The sequence below is a fragment of the Apiospora aurea genome (assembly GCF_038362705.1).
Source record: "Apiospora aurea strain CBS 24483 chromosome Unknown utg000008l_segment0_segment0, whole genome shotgun sequence".
Lineage (NCBI taxonomy): Eukaryota > Fungi > Ascomycota > Sordariomycetes > Amphisphaeriales > Apiosporaceae > Apiospora > Apiospora aurea.
Window position 1 is genome coordinate 523,560 of NW_027117395.1, and position 10,409 is coordinate 533,968.

At 45.1% G+C, this 10,409-nt stretch overlaps 2 protein-coding genes across 2 annotated transcripts; both read left to right on the forward strand.

Annotated features, from left to right (window-relative positions):
• Positions 1-3,047: 3,047 nt before the first annotated feature.
• Positions 3,048-3,893, forward strand: PG986_011648 (uncharacterized protein; the record flags this gene model as incomplete). Its single annotated transcript, XM_066847870.1, has 2 exons — positions 3,048-3,062; positions 3,540-3,893. 2 exons carry the CDS (start codon positions 3,048-3,050, stop codon positions 3,891-3,893), a joined length of 369 nt encoding a protein of 122 aa, XP_066694566.1.
• Positions 3,894-8,795: 4,902 nt separating this feature from the next.
• Positions 8,796-9,553, forward strand: PG986_011649 (uncharacterized protein; the record flags this gene model as incomplete). The annotated part of the gene is made up of 4 exons (XM_066847871.1): positions 8,796-8,852; positions 9,032-9,096; positions 9,172-9,324; positions 9,457-9,553. 4 exons carry the CDS (start codon positions 8,796-8,798, stop codon positions 9,551-9,553), a joined length of 372 nt encoding a protein of 123 aa, XP_066694567.1.
• Positions 9,554-10,409: the final 856 nt, after the last annotated feature.

Here is a 10,409-nt window from a genome sequence, read left to right on the forward strand (position 1 = left end):
GTAAGGCTAGATTACGTTACGAATTACCGAAACTTAAAAAAAGCCTGGGAAACTTGTAGCCGCTGGGCACGCACGAGAAGGATAAAGTTCGAACTTAAAAAAAGCGAGCTTATCTATTTTACTAGAGCGCGAAAAGTTTGTACGTTATAGGTACGCCTCGGAAACGCTGCTATAGCGCCGGTAACCTCTACGAGATTCCTCGGCGTTTAGTTTTATCGGAAGCTATAATAAAAGGACTATATTTTAAAAATTAAAGCGAAAATAACAATTTAAACATTAGCTTTTACTAAGCTCGTAGCGTTAGTTTGGGGATATTCGGTACGAAGGGCAAAAAAGCTTTATACGAAAGTAATACGCAGCGTATTCGCGTACGGAGCGTCGGTTTAATATAGAGTGGGCGATACCGAAAAAGGGCCAGCCTTTAGCTTTATAATAGTCCAGAACTCCTGTTTTCGGACCGTAATAGGGGCATATAAGGCGACCTTTTAATACTATTTAGAAATTAAAGCGGTAGTTCCCCCCCTCGATCTCTATTTAAATGCGAGGGCAGCTAGCTTCGAGATACGCACGGAGACTACCGGGAAGCTACAATCTTTACGCGGCGCCTATATAAAAGCGGCAGAAATTATTAATAAAGAACGTAGCGTAAGGAGAAGGAAACAAAGGAAACCCTAAGGGGCTATTAGCGAAGCCCCTACGATTTTATAGCTAAGCGACGCTTAATTAACGTCAGCTAAACAATAGCTAAATAGTTAAACGGTCGAATAAACGCTTAAAGAAAAATAGGAACAAAAATGGTTCTATGCCGTTACTCCGACGCGAGGCCGCCGCGAATTAGCTATAAAGTCGTTGCTAGATTGGGGAGCGTGCCGTCGTTACGACGATATGCTTAAGTACGAAGTATTAGTCCTAATATAAGCACGCATTAAAAAAATAGGGCTTAAGTCGTTCCTGTTTACTTATCGGGTTCTAGACGTCCCGACGCCGCTATACAACTGCGGTAAAGGACGGGAGATAGCCGAATACTTAATCCTATACTGTAAAAACTTCGAGGGAAGACAAAAACAGCTAGTAAAACAGTTAGCACCTAGTCCGCTGCGAACTCGTCGCGATTTAGCGGCGCTTACTGTAAAAAAAGATACGGCGAAGGTTATCGCAAAGTAGCTTTTACGGACCGGTCGACTGCCGCTATATAAGTTAGTAATAGAGATTAGGGGACTACCCGAACCTGGATAATCTCTTTTCAGGCCCTAAAGCAAGGGTTACTAGGCTAGTGAGTGAGAACCAGCATAGTAACGTCGAGCACGTAAGGTAAATTTTACGATATTGGCAGCGTGTATTTTTAGTCTAGCTTCGGCACGGTTTATTACACGAGGAACTAGGTAGATGTACCGAAGGCCTTCGGCATACGGCGTACTATTAATAATAATAATATTTTATTAATACCGTTAAAACTATAAAAAATTATAATACGATAACTTTTATTCGAGTTTAAATTAATATATATTTCCGTTAGTTCGATTTTTTTTATAACGAAATACTAAGTTTCGAGAATATTCGATAAATTAAAAATAATAAAGTAATTATTAATTCGAGTTTTTTTATTTAGTTAACTTCCTTTAAGTATTATTATTTAAAAAAAATAAACTTACCTTTTACGATTTTCTGAATTCTTTTCCGCAGCCGTTTTTAAGCATTTTTTCGCCTTTCGCCGTAAATTATCGATATATAAACGTCGAAAATCTTTAAGAGCGTATACGCCAGGTCCTCCGGGTATTTAGTTTAGCGGTTACGGACTTAGGCTTCTCGTTTCGAGACGGGAAAGTCGGATAAAAGAGTACCGTAAAGTGTATTCACCGGAATACTTATAATATCGCGTATCGCAAGTTTTAAAGATTATTTATCGCCGAGTTATACGCTTTTTTTAAAATAGAAGTTTATTAACGTCGGCGCGAGGAGCTCTTATATAAAGGCTATAATCGTAGTTTAAAGGGGTACGAATTTAAAAGGGTTAAAATACGAAAATAGCCGCCTTTAAACCAGTTATTATTTATATTAATTTATAAAAAAATATAGTAAACGAATCTTATCGATTTTAAACGTAATACCCGTTTTATAGGTTAATATAATATAAAAAAACTTATAGTTAATAGCCGGCGTATTTCAACCGTTAAAATTATAACTAGTTTATTAGTATAATAGAAAATAAATATTAATAAGCTTTAATATAAACTGTTTCTTATTAATAATTTAATTAAAGGCTTTTTTTCGGTATTTATTCCCGAATTACGCATATTTATATATACACTATTAGTACGCTATTCTTTATAAAATTTATTTTCCTCGGTACGTAAATCATAGAATTCTATTAAATTAAGGTTAAAAACTCCTCTTTAATAATTTTTTATTAATTGGCTTTAACAGCTTCCCTATTTATAAGACCCTGCACGTAAAACCTTTTAATAACGCGTTAATAAAGCCGTAAAGATTCCTATTCTTATAATTATAACTATTCTCGGGATTTTAATATAAATAATACACCGCTATTAAATATAACGGCGATCGTATCGCCACTTTATACTGCGAATACGTTAAGGCTTATTTTTTATCGGTTATAATAAAAAAGTCTTATTAAAATAAAAGTTTCGCGTTAAAATAATATAAGCAGTCTTAATTTATTAATTTATTATATTTTAAGGCCCCGATAAAAAATTCGTGAGTAAAATATTTAAAAGGGTATCGTTTACTCGAATAACGAATAATAATCGCGGAAATAACAGTTTATCTTTCCGATAATTAAAAATTAGTTTCCGTAAATATAACGAGTTATAGTATAAACAATATTTTTACGTGTTACCACTTAAATTATATTAATTTACTATCGTAATTTTAACGAGGTTAACCACTTAGCGTTAAGTAATCTCTTTTATTTTATTTCTTCCCTCGCGTGCGACCGAGCTAAGGTTTATATTACTTCTTTTAGCTAGCAGCCTCTACGCGGACCTCTAGTAACATCTGGCCAGAACCATGGCCAGTACACTGGAATAATGCTGCCACTAACGGTTTCGCCGGGGAACTGGAGCCTGGCCTGCTCTTTTATGCCACGTCGTCGGACTGATCGATCCCTTTTTCTACCAACGATGAATCTGCTGTGATAAAAACTGTATCGATCCGCCCCATGATACTCCATCACTTTCTCTAGTGCCTTTGCATTACAAAGGTGCCCGACCATCGGGGCCTGCTCCATCCCATCCTTCGCCCTACGTCATTTGCCAGCCGGATAAATACCAAGACTTCCTTGGCCTTGCGAAACCCGGCGATCGAACAAACGAACGAGCAGGAGCGACACACGAGCCCTGAGACACTCTTGACGACTTGCCAAACTTTTTTTTCCCTACTGCCCTGCGCGAGCCGACAAGTCGCCCGCTTCGTACGACAATCTGCGCGTCGCGAGTTTGAGATACACGACTAGTGGTGGCTAGCGAGTGAGACGAGAGAGAGAAGAAAAAATAGACTTAACGAGAGGATGGTGCACGCAGGTCAGGTGGCGGCCGCCGCCTCCGCCGACACGTCACGGCGAGTCGCGACAGAAGCAACTGCCGCCCCCCAGGACACCCGCCCGACAGCGACCGAACCGACTGACCTCGTCAGGCTCGTTCCGCGCGGGCTCGCCCCCGCCCGTCCTCGCGCACCGCGGCCACGGCCTGCGCCGGCTCTCGACGCAGCACCACTACTACCAGACCTTCCCGACGCCGCCCCCGAAGACGCCCGGCCACCGACCGTCCGGCGGCGACGAATCCGACGGCGGCTCCGACGACGGCGACGAACACGAGCCGATGCCGCTGCCGTGGCGGCAGCTGGCGTTGCTGGCGCTGCTGTCCCTGTCCGAGTAGACGGCGCTTAACTCTATCTCGCCGTACCTGCCTACTATAATTAAGGCTTTCCTCGAGGAGGGCGACGAGTTTAAGGTCGGGCTTTACGTCGGCTTCCTCGCCTCGGTTTTCGCGCTCGCGTAGTTGATTATTAACCTTTTCTAGGGCTACTTATCCGACGTGGTCGGCCGTAAACCCGTTATGCTGCTCGGTACCTCGTTTTTTTATATTTATTTCGCTATATTCGGCTTTTATACCCGGTATTAGTACGTTATAATCGTATACGTAGCTATAAGCTTTTTTAATGGTAACGCGGCGGTCGTGCCGACTTACTTCGGCGAGTTAACGAACCGGAGTAATTAGAGTAAAGCGTTTACGTAGCTTCCTATTATTTATAATTTAAATAGTATTATAAGTCCGGCGTTAAGAGGGCTATTAATTAAAAGATTAACTAAGGATTAATACTCGTTCTTAATTCTTAATATTTTAAGCGCCTCGTTTTTAACGTTAAGCGTAGCTATATTTATAATATAATACGAAAAGACGTTAAAAAACTAGGATAGTTTTATAAAATAATCGAAAAGATTCGAATAGTTTATAAGCTTTTTTTAAAAAGGTTAAAGGCGGCGCGAAAAAGCCGGTTAATAACGTTTACTCGTTTAAAAAAATAGGCTTTTCGCGCTTATTATCGAAAAAAACGAAGGCGAAAATAATTATAAAAACCCGTCGAATCCCGAGACTTAAAAAAGATTATAAACCGAATTACGGTCTTAGTCTTTTTTACTTACTTTATTTTCTAAGTATTTAATATCTCGTTTAATAGCTTATACCCTATTTACGCGGCCGCGGACCCCCCGACCGGCCGAGGTTTTTAATCCGACGTTATTAGCGTTTCGCTCTCCGTTACCGGTATTTTTACGATCTTATTCTAACTTATTTTATTCCCGCCGTTAAAAACTAAACTAAGGAACTTAGGCACGTACCGCAGATCGCTATTAAGGCTAATTATTAATATAGCGCTAATACTTTTTATTAAGTATCGAGACTCGCTAAGCGGTAAATATTAACTTTATACAAAAATAAGGGCTATTCTAATAATTAAAAATATTAACGCCGTAGGCGGGCTATCGAGTATTATATTATTAATAAATACCCTCTTAATTAGTACGCATTTATCCGATCCTAATTTTTATATAACCAAATTACGAATTCAGCCCCGTCGCACTCCAGCCTGGGAACTCTTAACGGGATTACCCAGACGCTTTCGGCAGCTGGCAGAAGCTTTAGCCCGTTCGTTAGTAGAAGCCTCTTCACCCTCTCTGTGCGCGTAGAAGGAAAGGGCGAGCTGCTTGCGTAGGGCCTTTTCGGCGAAATCGCTCTTATCGGCTAGGCCGCCAGTTACGGTATTCGCGCTCACGGCCTAGAGAGTACGGATGATGGGTTCGAGGACGAGGGAGAGGAGGGAGCTGACGAGGAGGCCGCCGCGCAATAATAATGGCGTGGAGGTTGGTCACGTGTGACGTGGGGCTTATTATCATTACCGGTATTATTATTATCATCATCAAAGAGAGAGGCCAGTCGTCAAGATGCGAGGATGACATCCGCACTTCCGCTAGAGATGCGCGCGGCAGTTCTCCCGGCGTTACTGGCGTAATCATGGTGCTCGGCCAGACCTTCTTACAGGCCATGGCCTTCAGCTCGCACGTTGGGGCCAGAGAGTACAGGTGTTGGATTACGCAACGAAGAGACAGAAAGCGAGCCAGGCGCCAGCTGAAGGAGATCTGGCGAACGCCATTGGCCATGTCAGCCGCCCTGTGGGATGGAAGAAGATCTGGCGCCAGCTATGGGACTGGTTTAGAATACGGAGAGAGAGAGAGAGAGAGAGAGATGGCGATGTATTACATAATTACAGTATTCGAAGAAACTCGAGGAATATCTAGAGAAGAGGCTATCTGCATACCTATACTTCGCGAGTGAAAAAAGAGGGGAAAAAAAAAAAAAAAAGACCAGATCCATTATCGTTTCTTCGTTTCTCATGGCGGACGAGTGGTTGCTTACTGAGTGGCGGGCGGCTAGCGGTGACGCGAACACGATGGAGGATTGATCGATTGATCGATTGAAGATGAGAGACGGACTGGTTCTAAATATGGTTACGAACATCAGCAAGCGAGACACTAGATGCGTACTTGGAAAGGACTAGAAGCTAGCCACTAGGAGCGACACTATTCACAAGGTGACGGTAACGAGGTCACAGCAAGGGGTCTCTCAAGCGTGTCTCATTTACACAGCCCTACAGGGCTCCCAACTACGTCATAGCTGAATCTGACAGATAGGACAGACGGCATCGTGTTCAGCTGACAGGGTGGAATCCCGAGAATTGCCATTATCTCCGGGTGCTCCCGGCGCTTCTGCGGTGCAATTGCTTACTGTTCCTTTTGGGATCACGAGGGTTCTTACCTACTTCGCATGCCAACGTTGCGGGATACTTCATCATGTAGTAGATCAGAACGTGTTTTCGCAACCAAGTACGTAGCCCGGCGAACGAACATTCTTCAAGTATCCAATTCTTGCGGTGGCCGGAGTTCCGGGCATGTGGGTAAGAAGGAATTCGGCGACCTGCGCGGGGCTCACCAATAGGTAACTTCACCCCAGCTATCGGGGCCTCTGGGGGGTCACGTTAATTGCGCGTGGCCATTGGCTTTGGCAGAGCTCGAGGTCAGTACGTACTCGCCGAGGCCCTGTCCTGTCAGCACCAGTTTGATCATCACCGGTGCGCACTCGGTACAATCAAGCTCTGAGGACGCTGGAAGCTGGAGCTAACCTTATGCATGGAACCAGTGCTGGAAAGACGGCATGCTTCGATCTGGCCAACATAAGCACATACCTAAGCGTCCATTTAGCACCCCCGGGCTGCGTGCATTACGGACGACCCGGTATCTCGGTGACTCAATCTGCATGCATGCAGGTCGAAACTGGTAGGGCGCGCGCACTTGTACCCCGACGACATTCAAACGCCGTTTGCTCTGGCTCCCCGGGCGGGCCGCTGTTCTCCGGATGACAAACCGAGAGATGTCCAATAAACACTAACCCGGCTTCCGGGATTGACAGTGTATTGATGCATATGTTGATCAATCGATCGGCATGCACAATTACATGGCACCTCTTCTTTGGGATCCCAACGACAATTTGGAATCAGTCCAGCACAGCTCGGGCAACGCGAGCGAGCGACATTCTCACGGCTATTCGCTAATCTCATTCGGGTATATCAGAATGCGTCACGAAGTCATCATGGCCTGCTAGATTGCGACAACCATCTTTCTGCTCCCTTTTGTTTCCCTAATGGTCTCATCGCCGATTGCCGTGCGAATTGCTCATTCGTGTCCTCTCCAGGGCATCATCTTTTACTACTACCCGCCGTCCAAGGCGAAGACGAATAGGCAAATCCAACAGAGACTCTAAAGTCTCACCTCTGGTTCCATACATGCACAAGCGCAAAACGCCTTGGCTGTTGGGGTATGTTCAGTCAGCGAAGCGAAGCCAGCAGTGTCCGAGAAACATCCCGCCAATGGGGGGCAATTGGCTAGTGACCAGGGTGTTGTACTGCCGAATCTGGGATCGGCTACTATATCGACTCTGTACGAGCTCGCTTGCCTCTACCCTGGTCGGCAGCATTACCTAACCCGTTTCTAATGACTGGTTTCCTAAAATAGGCTCCATGTTCTGTAAGCAACCTGTAAATCGGCTTGGCACATTATCCAACCAGATGCTTCTCGTCAGATATTCCAAGCAGTCTTCTAGAACCTGTGGCGTTTTCTTTCCCCTTCTCGTGATCCGATCTGGCTAGCTTCCAGAATGCACCCAGGCTTCGTGATTTTTCAACTTCTGGGTCATCTATTTAAGCATCTAGTATTGTCAAACACCGTTGTCGATGCTGTCATCCTCGTCATCCTACATCAGCCCCAGCCCCGGCCACCGCGACGGGACCACTGATGAATAACCGAAGCTCGTTTAGTCTCCGCTGCGGCGCCACGATGTTCAAATGCCCCTTTGCAGCCTCACCGGGCATCGCCGGATCCCCCCGTTCTTGGCATCATCCCCTACCCCTTTCACGAATCTCAACCCAAACACCCTTGTTAGCGGAAGGCCCGGTGATTGACTGCATACGTATCTTGGAACACGACCGCTATAGTGGACATTCTGAGAAACCATGCTCTCGTAATCCTCCTCGAGTCAACCGCCCGTTATCGCAACCCTGATTGTTTAATCGTCCACGGAGATCCCGGGTTTCTTTCCTCCATTTCGTTTCGTTCCTGCATCACTGACGCACTTCCTGTTGGCTAAAAGTAACTGCTTTAGATCATCGGGGCGTACCGGCATCATGGAACTGCAGCTGTTCGTCATCTGACCAGAGGAAACAACAGGAAGCGGCAACTATGAGTCTGTAAGACCTTAGAATGAAGAAGCACAGTCATGAATTGGACATGCTCAGTCAGTCGTGAGTCCATGTGGACCATGAATGGGGGATAAGCAAAGGTGAAAGACACGTCGATGGGAGTTAATAACCTCAATGAAATCATGAAGAGGCTATATAAGGACCGTGAGGGTTTATGGTCATGGAAGTTCCCTCGACCACATCACAGCCCAAGCAACGCAGCGTTACAGCTCAACGACAACGCGCTATAGAGACCAGCTGGAATCGGTGGATAGAAGGCAACGACTGTCGACGACCGGTCAAACAGACGTGACAACCACGAGTACTTCTTATACGAGTCCCAGGAACAATCGTACTTCAAGGTAATGGATGCCCCTGAGGTATTTGCCTCGGATCGTGAGACTAATCGCTTACTACAGCTTTCATCCATTGACTGACACTCTTCCTCGTTTCGACACAACAAAAACAATTTCAACGTCAAGATCAGCAACATGTCTCAAAGTCATCACCACAATAGCCGTGGCAGCAAGAAGTCCAGACCATCACACGTACGTACTCGGGACCCAAGTAGCATCCCCTCTACCACATCCACCCAATCCACCATTTCCACCGCTCGAGAACCCCCCCACAACCAAGCAACATCTTCCCTTTCTCACTCCCAGTACCTTTACCGACTAACCATCTGCCACTTTTTTTTCCCCAGACCTCCATCTAATAACATATCGAGTCCCTCGAAACCTACCGCGTTAATACTCTGACCGAGCTCTGCCGGATCGAGCGGCTCGCCGCCGCGTGCGAGAACGAGGAGGACTCGCGCGCTTTCTAGGCGCCTATAACCTAGGCCTGGACTTACTACGTCGCCACGAGCGGGCAGTTCCTAACCGAGCTGCGCGGGCTAAGCCGGAACTACCCTTTCTACGCCGAGCTCGTAAGCGAGGCGCGGCGGCGCATACTAACGGACCCGGAGAGCAACCGGAGCTGGAACCTGGCGTGGTTATGTTTAACGAAGATGCAGGAAGAGTGAGTTTTCCCTCTGTTTTCCCCTTTTGGGGTTTCTCTCCTTCTCGCCGCATAGATCTGATACTATCGTATCTTCTGTCTCGAATACCCCCGTTTGATGCCGGGCTACTGATAAGCTTTACCGAAACGCAGCGACCTAATCCGGTTCTACGCCTCGTCCGAGTCCTGGCGTAAAGAGATGTGGCAGGACCGCTCGCCCACGGAAGAGAAGGCTGACCAGCTCGCGTAGTACTTCGAGTACGAGTGGACGTAGGCGGTCGACACTATGCTCCGGCATTGGCCTAACAGTCCTACTTGGTACTAATGAAGGGGATGCGAGCGATGATTGTCTTTATTCTCTTTATTTATATTTTTAAGGAGTACGTGGAAGAACTCTCCTTCTCCACTATTGTATTTTATTCATATATTCTGTTGCTTACATAGAGTTAAGGGCGGTGTAGTGACCGAGCAGGAATAGACGAAAATGAGAACTTAAATCTTCGCGTTGCTACGTTAGCGAGCTATTAATTTATACTAGCGCGCCATTTATAAGTTAGGGTAGTAGATGTATACTATCGTTTATGTTATTAACAAGTAGAGCGTACTTATATATGTTATTAGGTGTGCAGGCTAGGCCGGCTCGGCTAGATCTACTCACATTTTAAGATTTAGACCGCTTCCTCGCTATAAAAGAGTATATATATTAAGGCCGCGATTTCTCGCAGGTATTATTTCTACGTGGTGTGGGCGGATCTAATATTAGCTATATAATTATAGATAAGCTTAGTGATCTCGAAGGTCGTGATTAGCAGCCTGGTAAAAGAAGAGTTCCCGTATTTTAAATACCTACAGTCCGCTATTTTACACTATTAAGCCGTGGTAGGGCAAGATCTCCGCGACTTTAGGTGCTAGACTTCACAGCAGCTGTGCTAGGAAGTAGAGTTTAAATGCGATAAGGCGTTTATGTCGTGCTTTTTATAGTGATATTTTCTATATCCTTTCTATTTTATTTATAATAAAAGTAGCCTTAAGGATAATTTAAATATCCTTTATTACATTCTTTTCCTTAAGTAAAATTTAAGTTATCCTAAGAATAAAAGTAGTGT